The following is a 17034-nucleotide window of genomic DNA, read 5'->3' as shown; positions in this document are numbered from 1 at the left end:
AGTAGTTCTTAGTTCTGATCTGAACTTTCATGAACCTTGCTTTCATGTAACAGGAAGGAAAAACAAGTGGCAGATTTGATCAGTCCAAGTCCATCGCTCAATGGCTACAGCAAACTCTCGGTGCTTTTAATTCCTGTATCATAGCAGCACTCAGACAAATTTAGCAGAATCAAACATACATAAAATCTGAAGGGAAAGGAATCTCCTGTGTCTCATGAAGAAGAAATTTGACTTCTAAGGCAATTTCAACACACGGTCTCCCTCCCTCCTCTCCTTTCTTCCCCCACCTCTCGCTGCAAGCTTTATCTCTAACTGTCCCTGCGTAGCTCACTCTCAGCTTTGTGAGCTTTGCAAGGCAAGCGGGCAGTTGGGTCAGCAGAGGCTGCTGCTGAACAGTGACAGTCACAAACGTGGAAAGAGCCCAGTCCTGAAATCACATGCTGATGAGAACTGTGCAGGCACCTGCGCAGCCCAGTTAGGTTCTACTCAATTCTGTGGAGGGCACAGGGCTTCTGTCCGTGCTTGCAGCAGATCTCGCTTAGGCTGGGGCCCTGAAGCTGTGGAGTTTTCAGATGACCATTTACCCTTGCTGCCAGACCAGATATCTCCTGCAGCAGCATGTGACATATACACAAGGGAGAGACTGGCCATAAAGCTTAGGTTTTGAAGAAAAAAATATATTGAGTGGGAAGCCTCAGTATAAAGAACTGGGAAAGCTCTTGTTTTGGTTGGAGCTACATTTTTGCTGCCTGTTGCTTCCAGCCAACTAGATGAGAAAAATGAACTTGTTTGCCTTCTGTGTATTGCTGCAATCCACACATATCAGTACATGTAGTCCAGAGAGAGAAACGAGACACGTAGCTTTATGTATCTGCGGTTAAATGAAGGACTGGGTATGCTCAGTTACTAAAGAAGCTAAAGGGCTGTGCCGGAGGCAGTGGAATCTCTCCCCAGGCTGTGAAGGAGCCGTTGGCGTATGCTGTGCTAATGGGCCTGGGAGCAGGGACTCGCCGTCTTGCAACAGCTCTCCTGCTCCAGCCCTGCCACCCCCTCAATAGGTCACCTCCCTGGCAGATCGCACGGAGCTGTGCCGTGTAACGCAACAACCATCTGTGTTTCTTTGCTTACCCAAGGTCTCCAAGCACTCCACAAACACTGCTGGAGTCCCCCAGTGTTCTGGCAAAACTACTGTCACCTCTTCCATTTCTCCGCAGCGTGCAAAAGGCATCAAACAGAACCGAGGAGTTTTGGTCCCTCATCTGCCTCAGGCACTAGACTCATTGTCTTCACCGCTTGTCTTTTGCACTGGCTGAACATCCATAGGCAAAGAGGATGTGCTTGGTTTGCTCCACTGCGTGGAGACAGGCGTTAGGCCCTGTTGGACTGAAGTCCTTAAGCACTGATTTCAGTGGGACTACTCTTGCTCTAAAACACTCTTAGGTGCTTACACGCGTGAATTCCTCTGGAGTGCATAGGATGAGAACAAAATCCTGTGAAAAGGGTTTTAGACCCTCAACTGAAGACAGATAGACCAGCCTCACTGGAGCCCCACTAGTTTCCCACTGACGAGGGCTCAACAAGAGAGTATCTTTGCACAGGGCTGGAAAAGGGCTTTGCGAGACCGAAGTGAGATTTGGACTTCACTGGCATTGTTAAAGTACGTTTGTTCAAGAAAGAAGTTGAAAAATAAAAGCATGGATTGTTAGTGTTTAGAAAAACATGTTCATGGCCAGTCTACTGGAGAGACTGGTAAAGGACAATTCATCTTCTGTCTGTGTCCTGTAATACTCAACGGTTAGTGAGACCTGAGGCGGCATCAGTTACAAACTGCCTTTCCTCACCCGTGGGGTACCCGAAATACTGCGGTGTGTGGCTGGGCACAGCAGGGCTGCTTCAGCTGGAGCTTTCCGGGCAGTTCTGGGCATGTAAATGTTTGGTTTACATTTACTGTATCTGTATTCAAAGATGGTGTCCCAGGTGGCTCAAAGAATTCTTCGGGTTCGTGTCCATGGCAGGTGCTGGCATTGATTTGTTTCTGTATTATTACATTTAGAGTTCAGTGTGCCTTCATAGTGGGGTCTGCGTTCTACAGCCAGGGAGAAATTAATTACTTGGATCTCAGTTACCATACATCCATTTATAATGTACAAAGTTTTATAATATTTTTCTTATTTTCCCCTCCCAAAGTAATAATTTTATTACTTTCAAAACCATTAGAGACAATGCCAAGAACTGAGTATTACCCAAGAGCTTATTTCCCCCCCCGATTTCTTTTGTGTGTGAGTACCGATCACCTATAGAAATTCTATACGATATTTTTAGCTGCTCCGTAAGTATATCCCGTGTTCTGTCGAAGACTTTCAGATCCGGCGTATGCGACCTTTTAAAAGCTGTCAGTGGGACGCAGCTTGCTGTGAGCTCGTGTTCACCAGAACCCCGGCGAGGGCAGGGTGCGCGGGGATGCTTTATGGCCCCGTGCAGCTCCGTGATTTACGCCGAGCCGAGCCGTAGCGGTATGCCAGGAAATTCAGCAGAGCGCCCCGGTACCTCGTCCCCGGCCGGGCCGCGCCGGTGCGGGAGGCGAGGGCTGGGCGCGGGGCCGGGGCCGCGGGGCCGGGCTGGGCTCATCAATTTCCCGTGCTCGGTGCCCGCGTCCCGGCGCGGCACTAATGCAGAACAAATTGAGACATATCCTCTCCGTAATTAGTTCCAGCGTTTCGAAGATTTACGGTAAAATAATGGCCCGAGCCCCGCCGGCCCCCCGCGCCCCGCCGCCACACGGCGGTGCCGAGCTCGGCCCGCCGCTGCCCTCCCCGGTGCCGGGCGGGCGGGGCGCGGGGCCGGCGGAGCCGTGCTCCCTGTGGTGGCGGGGCCGGCGGGGCGGAGAAGGAGCCGGGCCGAGGGGCTGTCCGCCGCGCAGCCCCGACGCCGCCGTTGCCCGGCCTCGCCGCTGCCCGCAGGGAGGTTCGGCTCCGCGCTCCCTCCCGCGCCGGCCGGGGGTTCAAATTCGGGTCCCTCACCTCGGAAGGGGCTTAGCGCCCGCCCCGCTTCTGCCCGGTTCCGCTCAGCACGGAGAGCCGGGGAGGCGGCAAGCACCTTTCCCTCCCTGCGCCGGCAAACAGCGCTTTTTTCCCCCCTCGGAGGATGAACAAAATGTCCTCTCCCCGGCTCGGAAGCGTGCCAGTGCTCCCGTCAGCCCAGGCAGGGAAGGCCTGTCGGGCCTTGCCGGGAGCTCCCGGTGCCCGCGGTGCTCGGCGGGGAGGCAGCGAGGAACGCAGGATCGGGCCCGCCGTGACGAGCTCCGGCCCCTCTGCGCTCCTGGAGATGCTTCGCAGCTTTGTTTCTGCTCCTCTTGGCACTTAAATAATCAAACCCTTTTCGGCTCCCCGAGTGAAAGGACGCAGATCCCCCCGCGCGCTGTGAGCGGCTTGAGCGGGATCGGAGGGGCTGGGGATTTATCTCCGTTTAAGGCAGTCTCCCCCACCTCCGAGCCGCGAGGGGGTCGTTAATGGAGCGAGTGCAGCGAGAATTACCGGCCCATTAATTGCTTAGCATGACAGGGGAGAAAGCGGAACGGGGAGACCCCGGCTGGGGAGGTGCCTCGGCAGCGCTCGGGTTGGAGCAGGTTCCCGGGCCCCTGCTGCCCGGGATCAGGCGGGACTCTCCGGAAAATAATCTTTCTCCGGGAAAGCTCTGTTGTCTGATCTTGTAGAGTATGCCTTCGAGCACAGTCGAAGATTGACCATTATTGGGAATTACCATAGCTATGGAAGAGCGGGCGATACAATTCAGCCTGATTGCTGTCTGGCAGGGATTTGGATCGGGCCGTGTTTGGAGGGGAAAGGGCAGAAAATTCCGGGCCGCCTGGGTCTGGACACCGGGAAGGGAGATGCCGTCCCTGAAAAAAAGCCGTTGCTTTCAGCCTGGCACGGAGGCCCGGACGCGGGCGCCAGGTTGTGCGCGACGTGGGATGATTCACGCCGGAGAGCGACTGCAACGGGGGTCGTGATCTGCGGGGAAGGGGCGGCATGGCTGGGGCTCCCTGCTGCCAGCCCTCTCCGCCTGGGCCAGCAAAGTGCGGGGCGGAGGGTTTTGCTGTCTCCCTGGCTCTGGCTGTAGGGGAACGGCTGCGGAAAGCCTCGCTGGCCGTTTTCCAGCAGTCCCCAGCCCGTCCCGGGTAGAAGGGTCCGGGCTTCCCTCCTCCTCCTCCTCGGGCTGCTCCGCTGCGGGTTTCTCCCGGGACATCCCCGGGAGGCGCCGTCCCTGTCCGCGCCGGGCCCGCTCCGTGCCCCGCACGGCGGAGGCGGCTCGGGAGGGCGCAGGTGCCGGTGGCCCCGGAGCCCCCCGGCAGAGCGGGGGGGGGGGGGGGGGTGGGGTGCTGGCGGCCAAGGGGTCTCCTTGTCTCACCGCGGGAACTGCGGGAGGGGCGAAGGTTTGGAAGGACTTCGGCACTTCTTCCTCCCAGCTGGAGTAACGCAAACCTAAGCGATCGAGAAAACAGCTTTCAAGAAGATTTATCAAGCTAGGCTATTTCAAGGAAAGAAAGAAAACCACCCCACGCTAATTCGAAAACTGCTCCGCTGCGGAAAAGGCTGTTTCTGTTTGTACCAAGAGAGGTCTAGTTTTCACGGGAAATTAAATACTCCGCTTAGGCTGGCCAAAGACAATTTCTGTGTGTGCGTTGTCCAGTTTAGAGCCGGAGGTGGAAGGGACCAGGCTCAGGTGTCGGCCCGCCGCAGAGATGAGCAAACCCCGCAGCGACCCCGCTCTCCTGCGGGGGTGTGCGGGCAGCCCGGGGCGGCCGGAGGGCGGGAGCGGGCGGCGCGGAGCCCCACGGCCCGGCGTGGGCGGCCGCCACGAACGGAGACCCGAGCGTGGTTTAGCGTGGGGTGGCCTCGCAGGAAGCAGCAGATCCTGTCAACTTAGACGAGCTTTAGTGTCGGCAGAGATAACCAACAAATATTTCGCTCTTACGTTACAGGTAGATTTCCGTAATAAATAGATTTACGCATCAAAGGGAGATTTTAAAGGAGAACTTTCAGAAGATAGTCTGGGGAATTTAAAGTAATTTCACTAATAACAAAACCCGACGGTTTTCGTTAAAGAATTAAAATTAAGAAGAAAATTAAATTGTATTCGCCTACTCTAGTAACGAGCTATTTTAATTTGTTTTGTTGTAGCATTTACCCTTTGGATTTTCGAACATCGTTTCAAGATTGGCGGTGCTTGCCGTAACCTTTAACGCCGCGGGGGGAAGGACATACCGAAGTGTAAACTGTCAGCGGGCAGACAACGAGCTCGGTCTTTCCAGCGGCAGGTAAACGTTCGTGGCGTTTCCTGTATCATTTTCGCTGCAACGCGAGGGCGAGGAGCCGCGGAGGGTGCGGGCCGTGCGGGGCTGGCTCTGCGCCGAGCGGCGGCCCCTGCAGCGGCGTCGGTGCTGCGGCTTGAACGGCGGCCGGTGCAGAAGTGCCAGCGGCAGGGCCCGCGGGTCGTGGTGCTGCCCCACGCCTGCTCCTAGAAGCCACACACACACACACACACGAGTGGTTATTAATTAGTCGTTGTGAAGGAAGGGGGCAGGATCCCCCTTCTCGCGTTTGATGAGAGCGTCTCCCGCGGGGGAGGCTGCGGGTCGCCTCCGCCCCGGGTCCCGCGGGGCTCTGTCTGGTCCCGCCCGTCCCGCACCGCCGAAATTCTGGCATCTCTCGTTGCCGGGGCCGACCAGAAACCCGCCGTGTCCGCCCGGGGATGCCGCGTGACGTGCCGGGGCGCAGGCTGAGGAGCTGCTGCGCGGGAGACTGGGGGGGAGAGAGAGCCCGGGGCTCCCCGGGGGCAGCGCCGGGCGCGGCGCCCAGAAGCAGGTTGCTCACAGCGCCGCCATCCTCCCCCGCCCGCCGGCCGCTTCCCCTCCCTCCAGGTCCGAGGGACGAGGCTGGCACCGGCCCCGCACCGGCCCCGTCCCCTCCCCTCGCCGGCGGAGCCCTGCCTGATGTGCTGCGGCCCGGCGGCCCCCGAGAGAGCGCCCGGTGTGCGGGGCGGGGGCCCGGGGAGAGGCGGGTTCCTCCCGCAGCGGCAGAGGCACCTGGAAAGGCACTTTCCCCTCGCAGGGACGGGGTCCGCCCGCCCCGGGCTGGGTCACTTCCCCTGGCTTCTCCCCGCCGCCCCCGGGAGTCCCCGCGGACCCGCACGGAGCTGGCGGGGGAAGTCATCCCGCACGTACTTACCGGCCACCCGGGCCCCTCCGGCGGTCTCGCAAGCCTCTGCTAGAGCGAAGGGGCGTTAGGGCGAGATTTAGTGGCTCTTGCACCAGAAGAAGGGCGGGAGAGATGCGTAGGGGAGATATATTCCCCCGCAGTAACCTCTCCCCCTGCATCCCCGGCTGTCCCCCCCCCCTTCCCCCGCGCGTCTGGCCCGGCGGGGTTCGGCGGCGCGGGCGGTGGGCAGCCCTCGGCGGAGCTGGTGTGAATGGAGGATCGGCGCGGCTGGCTCCTCCTCCCCTGCGAGCGCCGCTATTTGAGCTTTGCAAAGTTGAGGGCGAGCAGGCATCCGAGGTGAGGCGTGCGAGGCGGCCGTGCCCCCCAGCACGGACAGACGGACACACACGGACAGACACACGCACAGCCGGCCCTGCCCTGCCCTGCTCGGCCCTGCCCTGCCCTGCGAGCGGGTGCAAGCCCGGAGGCGATCCTGGAGAACAACCTTTCCCTGTCGCTGCTGCCGGCTCCCGCAGGGCTGGACCCGGGGAGCTGCGTCGCGGAGCAAACCTCCCCCAAAGGGCTGAGCTCGCCAGCCTGGTGCCTGCAGCCGGAGCCGGCCTCCGGCTTAGCGGGCAGGGGCCAGGTGTCCTGGAGCAAGTGCGGCCCGGGGGGAGACTGGCTGCCCGGCGGCAGGCAGAAGGTCTGCGAGCAGATGGGCTCCGACGTCCGAGACCTCAACGCGCTGCTGCCCTCCGTGCCCTCCCTGCCGGGCAACAGCAACTGCACCATGCCGGTGAGCAGCGCGGCGCAGTGGGCTCCCGTCCTGGACTTCCCCCCGGGGGCCTCCTACGGCTCGCTGGGGCCGCACTCCTTCATCAAGCAGGAGCCGAGCTGGAACGGGTCGGACCCGCACGAGGAGCAGTACCTGAGCGCCTTCACCGTCCACTTCTCCGGGCAGTTCACCGGCACGGCCGGGGCCTGCCGCTACGGGCCCTTCGGCGCCCCGCCGCCCAGCCAGCCGCCCTCGGGCCAGGCGCGGATGTTCGCCAACGGGCCCTACCTGCCCAACTGCCTGGAGAGCCAGCAAGCGATCCGCAACCAGGGTAAGGGCAGCGCTGCCGAGCCCGGCCTTACTCCGCGCCGCAGCCGCGCAGGGTCGGGCCGGCCGGCCCGTCCGCGCCTCCGCCCCCTCCCCGCGGCAGCCGCGCCGCTCCGCGGGGCTGTGGGAGCCGCGGGCCGCTTGCCCCCTCCCCTCCCGCGGGTCAGCGGCAGGCTCTGCCAGGCGGGCTGCAGCCCCCCTGCCCCGGGCCGGAGCGGCCTCTCGCCTCGCCGAGTTTCGTTGTGTCCTGGAGCGGGGATGGGGCCGGCGCCCCGAGACAGCCCCTCTACCCGGGGCGGGCGGCTACCCCCCAGCTCCTGCTGAGCCCGCAGACCGCTGCCCGCACGGCGGTGCTCCCAGGCCCCGCTCGCAGTAACCCCGGGAGCGCGGCGTGCCCGCAGGCCGGGGCGCGAACCCTCGGGCCCCGCGCGGTTCCCTCTCCGGCACCTCCGTGGCCAGGACCGGCTGCGGTCTGCACCGCCCCGAGGGGTTCCGTGGGCTGCGCGGCCGGGCCGGGCGTCGTCCCCCGCGTCTGGCACCGGGACCGGCGCCGAACCGCTTTTCTTCCAGCGGCCGCCGTGCGAACATCTGCTGGTGCAAACGCCAGGAGGAAAGGCGAGGGGCCGGGCGAGCACGGGCCTTGGCCGAGACCTCCCGGGTCTGGGTCCCCCTCCCTCAGCTGGCCCCGCGTCGTTGCGCGCCTGCCCCGCACACCCGGCCTCTGGGACCCGGGACTCGGGGCACCGGGGCGGGCCGGCTCGCCGCGCCGGAGTCTCGCCGCTTTCGGCGCGGGGTCCTCCGCGCCGAGCCCGCAGCTCGGAGCTTGCGGTGCGAACCTGCCGAGAGGGGCTGGGAGGAGCCGGGCGGTTCGGGCTGTCCCCGCGTCTCTGCCGGCCGGCGAAGGGAGCCCGGCGAGAGGCCGGAGCGGAGGCCGAGCCCGGCTAGGCGGCCCGGGGCGACCTTCGCAGCGAGGAGAGGCGGCGGCGGGGAAGCCGTTGCTCGGGCCTGCCCCGCTGAGCCCGGCCGGGAAAAGCGGGCAGCGTCCCTGGAGCCGGGGGGAGGCTCGGCCGCGCCGGGCCGGCGGCGGAGAAGCCGGGCCCAGGGTCCGAGCGGCGGGGAGCGTCCCAGCATGGAGCACGCCGGGCCCGGCAGCTCTGCCGGTGGCTTTTTTAACGGCATAGGGAAGGATTTTAGGCATCGGAGAGGATTTGAGTGGCCGGGCGGAAATAGCAACGAGAAGGTGGAGAGGAGGGTGGGGGGCATAAACTCGGCCCTGGGTGGGTGAGCGAGGGAAAAAAACATCCGCGACCCCGCGGCACGCAGTCGCCTGCGTTTAACCGCCCCGAAGAGAAATGGAGCCTTTAACGCACCGAAAGAGGAGCCCGCGTTGGGCTTCCCTCGGTCTGCGGCGCTCTGCGGGCAGTGCCGGGGCCGCGGCACCGCAAGCCCTGCGCACACGCACCTGTGCGTGCCCGGAGAGCACCGGGGCAGCGGCCTCGCCGCACCGCCCGGCCCGGCCCATCGAGGCCTGAAGGGAGGGAGGGAGACCCCGTCCCGGGGAGCAGGGCCCGTGTCCCCGCTCCCTCCCGTGCCCCTCTGCGGGGCGGGAGGGGGATGTCCCCGCAGCTGGGGGCTGCCTCCCCGCACGGGCAGCGCAGAGCTTGGCCGCGGCTGTTTTCGGCACGCACCGAGCTCCTTCGGCAGGGAGGATTCGGCAAGCGGTTCTTGCTTTTTATTCTTTTTTTTTTTTTTTTTTTTTTTTTTTTTCTGTGGATGGATAAAATGTTCTTGCTTTGGCTCTCCTCAAGGTTGAACTCCGATTTTTTTTTTTCTGAAGCCGGTTCCTCCGACCGTGGGAAAGACGCTACCTTGGCTCTGTGATGACATTTCTGCCAAGTCTGGGATGCGGTGGGGGTTAGGGAACTAAGGCTTTGAAACCTCTGCCCAGTTTTCCCCTTCTCGTTTGCCTCTTTCATCCAGCTGGGCTCCTCCAACAACTGGATGCCTCTAGCGGGCCGTGTTCTCCAGCAGATGTACAATTTTCAATTATTTTCAGCACATTTTAATCAGGCCTGGCTCTGATAACGCCCTAATTAAAGAGACCTCACTATCGGCAGCTCGGTTCAGAACTCCACTTTCTTATCACATTCCTGAAGCTTTGGGTCAGGCAACACCGGAAAATGCGGCCAAAACCTCGTTCTGCTCGGCGCTGAGTTTTGAAGGTCACCGAAAGTCTGCGCCGGGCCAAAAGTAACGTGGAAAGTGTCAGTATTTTCTGAAAGTTAAGAAAAGAGGCAGAGGGAAATGGGCAAAAGGGAGTTGAAGGTTGAGCCTCTACTCCGAGGGCTAAGGGAGGAGATAAGGAGCGAGAAGCAGCTGTGGGATGGGAGCCCGCGAGGTACCGGGCTGTCAGCGCTGCTCGCGTCTCTGCTCCTCGGGCGAGGGCCGTGGGGGGGGGATGTGGCCGGGGACCAGGCAGTCCCGCTCCCATCCCAGCCCCGCAGGGGCGCTTAAAATCATCGCGAAGGTGGAGGTTGCAGAGTCTTCTGGATTTTGGGGTTTTTTCCACTCCCTCCCCGTTGCTCTCTTCATTTCCCCCGCGCAGCCCCGCGGGCTGATTAAGCCCCGTAGTGTCGCTGGATCCAGGCTCTCTGCAGAGAGAATAAAATGGAGAAGCAACAGCCGGATCCCTTGGTTGCCTCTTCGTTTAATTGTCTCTCAAATATCCCTGTGATCATCGATGGGCGCTGGTGAAGCAGCAACCCAACTACGCCGAGCGCTGGGCGCTGAGCGGGGCGGAGAGAGGAGCCTAAAAACAGTCCCGAGTGCTCCCTCTCGGCTGGCGAAACGACCCCCCGGGCGCAGCCCCTGCCAGAGCAGGGTGCCCGCGCTGGGATAAGCGGGGTGAGGGAGAGGGCTGTGAGGCAGGGAGTGCTCGTCGGCGGCTCGGTTTCTTTTCCCGGGCTTTTTGTTTTGGTTTGTTTTTTTGGAAGAGTGACTCTCGGAGGAGCTTGGTTCTCGGGGTAAATGCTGATGAGCCGAGAAGCCTCTGAGATAATATTACTTTGTAATTACTTTTTTAGCTGAAGTTGTTTAGCCAGCTCCAAGTCATTAATGAAAGTTGGTGTCCAAGCACCTGATTTACGATTTCGTGTCGGCCCGGGGTCAGCAGAGGTGGTCTCTTTCCATCTGAATCTGCTCGGTGTAGGAAACAAAATAAGCTGTTTATTATTTTGGAGAGCAGTTTTCGCTGAAAGGAGTAGTTTTATTTTTGCATGTGACATTCCGCCTCTTTATTGCAGACTCTTCAGAAAGCTGCTTTAAAAAAAAAAAAAAAAAGAGGGAGATTAAAGGGTAACTTCTAAATTGGAAACGGCAGAGGAGTGCACTGAGCAGATGGGAATCTTCCTCTTTAATACGAGCAACGATTAACGAAAACATCCTTTTTATTACCGAAGCCGATCTGTTCTCTTTAAACACGAAGGAGGCTTCCGACTTTCCGCCGCGGGGAGCGGCTGCCCGCCTCGCCTCTCCCCGGCGGGGGGGTCCCGCGGGGGTCCCAAGGTCCCGCACCCGGCCGAGCGGAGGGGCTGCGGGGCGGGGGTGAACGGAGGAGGGGGCGCAGCCTTGCTGGGCCTTTTTCCCCACCGGGGTCAGACCAGCACGGTGCAATAAGGGCGGCTGCGGCTCCTCCTAACCCGGCTGTGGTCTCTTGGGCAGGTTACAGCACCGTGGCGTTTGACGGGACCCCGAGCTACGGCCACACGCCGTCTCACCACGCCGCGCAGTTTACCAACCACTCCTTCAAACACGAGGACCCCATGAGCCAGCAGCCCTCGCTAGGTAACTGCCCCAGCGCTGCGGGACGGGGCGGGGGGGGGGGCCGGCCGTTCGCCGCGGGCGCTGACTCTCGGCCGCTCTCTCCGCAGGGGACCAGCAGTACTCGGTGCCTCCCCCGGTGTACGGCTGCCACACCCCCACCGACAGCTGCACGGGCAGCCAGGCCCTGCTCCTCCGGACCCCCTACAACAGGTACCGCCGCCGGCGGGGGGCTCGGCCGCGCCCCTGCTGCGCGGGCTGTCGCTCGGCCGCGGTCTCTGCCCCGCATGCCCTTCGAACAGGTTTCTGTTCTGTGCGAGGGAACGGATGGCGTTTTTCCTTTCTCGAAAGAAAAAAGGATTCACACGTTAAAAACTAAACCAAAACAAACACACACACCCCCAACCCAAAACCACGGGCAACCCCGCCGTGTCTCAGCGCCCTCCCGGACCGGGGTCTGCGGGGTTTGCGGCGCCGGTGGGCGCTGGCCGAGCATTCCCCGCCCGGCCTCCTCGGAGCCCGCGGGTGCGGAGTGCGGGATGCCGCAGAGCGTCCCCTCAGCACCCGAGGCAGGCGCGGACCCCGCCTTGGCTCCGGCCCGCAAGACCCCCGCGCCTTCTCCCCGCTCCCGGCGCTGCCGAGGCCGGGCCGACGTGGGAGCGCTGGCTGGTGAGCGGCGGTGGCGGTGGGCAGAGCGTGGTGCAGCCGTTCAAACCCGGCTCCGTCTGGCAGACCGAGAGCCCTGCCGGCGGCTCCCAGGAGCGGCGGGGACGTTATTTGCTGAAAACGGGGCAACAAACCGAGCGCATTTCCTCGCCGGGAGGAGGGTGCGCCTGCAGCTTTGCCGCTAGCGCGGACTCGCTTTTCCAGCGGACGGGTCCCTTGGAAGCGCGGCTTCCCGTTTTCTCAGCCTGGCATGGGAGCTGGGCGTGACTCTCGCGGTTTTACAACGTGTTTAGTGAGCAAAGAAGTTCCCCAAAATTTATTCTTCAACTTTTTGTGAACTTGGAGCCGGTCCCGTATCCTGGGTTGCTAAGTAACTCTCGCACACAAAACAGTGTGCGAGCGGCTCCTCTTGTAGGCCGGTTATATCACCTCTGATTAATCAACAGTGGACGCGGGACAACAAAATGCTGTCACTTCCAGAAGCCACTTCGCTAACGAACGTGAGCTGACGTCAAGGGAAGGAGGGAATGAGGTAATGAAGGAAGGAAAGAAGCCTATCCAGAGAGATTAGCTTGCAGAATAATTGGCGGGGCGAACTCCTGCGCTGAAGTGACAGAGATCGCTCGCCTGGCCGGGAGATCTATAAATACAGTTTGCGGGGAGGCTCGGGGCGGGTGGCTCTTCCCAGCCCCCCGGGCTCGCCCTTGCTGCCCGCTCCCGTGTCGGGGCTCGGTGCTTGTGCCGAGAGCTCTCTCCGCCGTGTGCCTCCGCCGAGGAAGCGCCGGGGAGGGGGAGAGCAGCGCCCGGCATCGCCCCCAGGTCCCTCGGGAGCCGGGCCCCGCCGGGAGCGGGCCGCCTCCCTGCCCCTTCGCCCGGTGCTGCTCCGCTCCCCGGAGTAGTGCCGCTTGCTGCGGTGGGGCGAGGATCGGAGCCCTCAGGCCTCGGGCGGGCCGGGCCCGGTGCGGGGGGTGTGAGCCAGCGCAGGGCTTGTTCCACGCCGAGGGCAGCCCCCGTCGCACAGAGCCTGCTCCGGCAGCTGAGCCGGGCAGGCGGGTGAGCTCGGTGCGGCCTCCCGCAAGCCTCCAGAAGCAGCTGGCAAGAGCCCGCCTTTCCTACCACACAAGTGTTCTGCCTAGAAAGGGCTGTCGAGACAGTGGGTGACCGCGCAAAACCGGGCGTCACTCGTTAGCCTCATTGAACACCGACCGTGCTGACTTGGTCAATATTCACATTGATCTGGCAGAATCTGTATTACTGGGTGGTTTTTTTAGACCGTATTTATTCCGTGCCTCCTTTGCGAAGAGGTGTTTTGCCTTTCGCAGCCCAGGTCAGGCCTGCCAGCTCTGCTCTGACAGCCGGCGGCTCCGTTGCCGCATCCGGGTGCCGGGGCCGTGCCCGTGCCCGCTGCGCACAGGGAGCGCGCAGGGGCTGGTGCCCGTCCCCGGCGTGATGCGGCAGGGTCCTTGGGGCCGGAGAGCTGCCGGCCGGGCTGCCGCCCCGCGCCGTGCGGGGGGCTGCTGGGTGCGGGCCGCGGCGGGAGAGCGTCCCCTTCTCTCCGGGAAGGCTCGAAGGAATCGGTTAAATGTTCGTAATTCTCGTACTGGAAGCAAAAGTATCCCTGAAATCTCTCGCCTCGGACGCTTCTTGCTGCCCGCTGACAGCGCAGCCCGCTGCACTGCCGCGGGACACCGCGCCTGCGGTTGGTGGCTGGACAGGGGTGACGAACCCGCGCAGGCTGCGGGTGTGCGTTAGCTGGCTCGCGTTTGTGCGGCCATGAAAACGGTGATGTGAACTTTTCTACCTCGCGCTGCTTAATGTAGTAAACATGCTCGATGTTGAAAATTTACTGTGAGTCACACTTACAAAGACTTTAAAAGTGGAGGAGTCTCGGTTCAGATTATAGCTCTTTCTGTGCAGAGGTCAAGAACTCGGTAATACCGCAGTGCAGGCCAAAACAAACTCTATATGATCTACTACTGGTTTCCTTTTAAGTTCCCTTTTTGCTCAGCGTTGACTTCCTTTTATTCCACTCCAACTTACATTAATCCCCGTTGTAGAAACGTTCCCCCCCTTCCTCTCGTTTCTCTCTAAAAGCATCTCTGTAATGAAAATAAGTTATTTTTAGTGTCTTCTTTGTGGCCGTTTGGAGGGCCGAGGATTCAGATTGGAATCGGTGCAGGCGTGTCCCTGGAGACCCCGCTTTCCTTCTCATCGTTCAAACCTCACCCGAAGACGGAATTTTGCGAGGAGCTGTTAATTCCGTGAGATCCCCCCGCGGCACTGTCGATAATAAACCACGGCGAGGAGTAGACGGAGTCAGGGACACCCCTCTCCCTGTCACATGCCGGGTGCGAGATGCTCCCTGCGGGGCCGGTGCCCGATGGCCCCCGGGCAGGCGGCGCGGCCGTTCCTGCCCCCGGGCCGCTCTCCTGCCGTTCGGCCAGGCCCTGGGCGGTCCCGGGTGTTTCGAGAGGTGAAACTCGCAGGGACGCGGGCTCAGCACCTCCGCAGAAGACAAATTTCTCCCCTCGCTGCTGGCAGCAGAGATCACACAGACCCCCTCTGCAGCCCGGGTGAGGGGGTGGGGGTGCCGGGGCATAGCCCACCCGGGGCGTGACGAGAGACCGCAGCGCGTCCCGCGGGAATCCGCTCCCATGGCCTCAGGTCAAACGCGTCCCCCTCCCCGAGTCGGGCAGCCGAAACGCGACCCCGCCTGGCGTGGGGTCTGAGCCCACCTGGCGTGGGGTCCCGAGCCGGCCTGGGGTGGGGTCCGAGCCGGGCTGGGGTGGGTTGCCAAGCCGGGCTGGCGTGGGGTCCGAGCCCGGGCGGCCGCTCCCCCCGGCACTCGCTTCCCCGCTCCTGCCCACCACGACGGCAGCGGGAGGGCAGGGGCCGGGGGCTGCGGGTCGCCCCTGGGGCCGCCCGAGCCGGAGGGACCGGCCGCGGCGGAGCGGGGCTTTGCGTGTTTGTCTCGCCCTCCTGCTGCGGGGGCTCCGCACGGCGCCCGCCTGCCCGAGAGCCGCCCCGGGTTCCCCCCAGGGCCGCAGCCGGCTTCGGAGCCGCGGAGCGGGGGGCGAAGCGCGGCCGCGCAGCGGGGCGGGCGGGGGGAGCTCCCGGCGGGGCCGCCCCTGGCCGCCGGGCACGGCGCGGGTGGCGGAGCGCCCTGGCTCGGGCGCTGTCACCCGACGGCGGCGGGCAGCACGGTGGCTGCGGGCCGGTGACAAGATGAGTGAGTGTATCGCTTTATGAAAAAGCAAAGGAGGGGAAAACGTGGATATTGTGGGGGAGGCTCTTATAAATGAACTGTCAAGCGAGGGAAAGTTAAAGGGAAATCTCCTGCTGTAAATGCACCAGGCGGGCACTTCTAATAAAAATCAGGGTCCTGGAGGAATTAATTACGGCAGCATTACAGGAAGAATTCGTGGAATTGCAAAACGTAGTTGGCACAGACCAGCACGGGCTGCTGCTGCAAATGGGGAAACTGCAGGAGAGTTTAACAATCCCTGAGCTGATATGCAGGACATTGTAGTAGCATAATAGCGCTTCAGACACGCTAATGAATAATAGTGTCCAGTGATACTGACAAATGATATTACGCATACTTCGAGATTGAAGTCACTTAATTTGTTTTTATATGCAAAAGCTTCCCACTGGAATCTGACTTTTTTAGGTCGCTTCTACCTGCCACGAAGAACGAAAAACAAGAAAAAAAATACCCTCGTCTAATAACAGAATGATATAAATTCACCGCGCAAGCCCAGCGAATTTAGGTGTAATTAATCAGCAGGGAGACTCGCGTTTATTGTGAGCGGCGGTTCCCCGGCATCCGTCACGGAGCGCGGCTGACAGGCCCGGGGGCTGCCGCCCGCTCCCCCCGCGGCTCGCCGGGCCGGGCGGGAGCCGCGCGGCGGGGAGACCCCGCGGCAGGGGAGCCCCGCGGCCTGCCCGGCCCCCCCGCTTCGGCCGGGCCAGCCGCTCCGCGGGGCTCCCCGGGGCTGCGGGGCGTGTGCCGGCGCGGGGCGGGGGGAGGTGCGGGGAGGCCGCCCGTGCCGGCGTGGCGGTGCTGCCTCCGTCGCCCCGTCGTTCCCCCGCCTGTCCAGCCCCGCTGTGCCGTGCCGTCCATCGCGAGTCGCGACAGCCGCTTCGCTCCCTTAGCCGCGTGGGCCCTCGCGCCCCGGCCAGGACGGTTAAAGCCACCCCCCCGCGCCCCGGCCCGCCGGGCGGCCGTGGTCGTGCCATTAATTGCGGCGTGTCCGGGTCGGGTGTTGCTTTGCTGCACGGAAAACGTTTGAGGTCTCCGCTTCCAGCCGTTTACAAGCTGACGGGCTTGCAGGTTAAAAGAGACTTTCCAATCCGCAGCAGCCATTCTTTTATTTAATTTTCCTTTTTTTTTTTTGTAGTATTCATAATACATCGGTAACGGGGGTTATATAAACCACATTCACTTTCTACTGTTATATATTTGAAAACGATAACGCAGAAAATGTTGCTATCTTGACGTATCGGTTTTAATTTGATGGCAGTAACTTTGCTTCTAATTCTACATGTTTTCACAACAGCGACAATTTATACCAAATGACCTCACAGCTTGAGTGCATGACATGGAATCAAATGAACTTGGGATCCACGCTGAAGGGGTAAGGCGCTTTATTCTCTCCTACTCCTTTGCTCTGCTGCCGTTGTATTGCCGCGCTAGCGTCACTCCGCGCCTGGAGCCCGGTGACCCGCAGGAGCGAACGCTGCTCCCCGCTCGGAGGGGTGCGGGCTGCCGGCCGGCCCCGCCTGGCCCAGAGGAGCGGCAGGTCCGGGGGCGGCCCCCCGGGCAGGGCCGGTCCCGGCGCGGGTCCCGGCGGGGCAGCCGCGGCCCCTCCGCGCTCCGCTCCTCGAGCCGTCGCCCCTTCCGAGCACCCCTCTTCCCTTTCCCTCCCTCCGCCGGGCCCGGCGTCCTGTGTCCCGGCCCCGCCGCCTCCCGGCTTCCTTCCTCCCGGCCATTGTCGCCCTCCCACCTGCCGGGAAGAGGCTCTGGCCCGCCTCCCCCGCGGGGTTTCCTGGTGCGGGGCGGGCAGGAAGGCCCCGAGGCGCCGCGGGCCCTCGCCGGGGTGGCGGGGGGGGGGGGGGCGGGCAGTGCTCCCGAGCCCGTCCGGGCATCTCCGCCCCGCCGCCGGCACCGGGCCCTGGGGCGAGGGCGGGACGCCGGGGCAGCGCGGGGAGCGGGCGAAGCTGTCGGGGCCGGCTGTCCTCCGGCGTGGG

The 17034-nt window shown here is 62.5% G+C and overlaps 1 protein-coding gene across 7 annotated transcripts in view; it reads left to right on the top strand.

Moving 5' to 3' along the window:
- Positions 1-6912: 6912 nt before the first annotated feature.
- Positions 6913-17034, top strand: part of WT1 (WT1 transcription factor) — a 34988-nt gene continuing 24866 nt past the window's right edge. For 6 of the 7 annotated variants that reach the window (XM_075426061.1, XM_075426060.1, XM_075426058.1 and 3 more), the window contains exons 1-4: positions 6913-7303; positions 11020-11142; positions 11229-11331; positions 16344-16421. In XM_075426061.1, coding sequence (XP_075282176.1) covers positions 6913-7303; positions 11020-11142; positions 11229-11331; positions 16344-16421 — 695 coding nt within the window. Of the gene's footprint in view, positions 7304-11019; positions 11143-11228; positions 11332-12210; positions 12317-16343; positions 16422-17034 lie in introns of those variants that run through there. The other variant, XM_075426062.1, reaches the window with a different exon arrangement.

Source organism: Opisthocomus hoazin, chromosome 7, assembly GCF_030867145.1.
Source record: "Opisthocomus hoazin isolate bOpiHoa1 chromosome 7, bOpiHoa1.hap1, whole genome shotgun sequence".
NCBI lineage: Eukaryota > Metazoa > Chordata > Aves > Opisthocomiformes > Opisthocomidae > Opisthocomus > Opisthocomus hoazin.
This window is presented reverse-complemented; position numbering and strand designations above follow the sequence as displayed.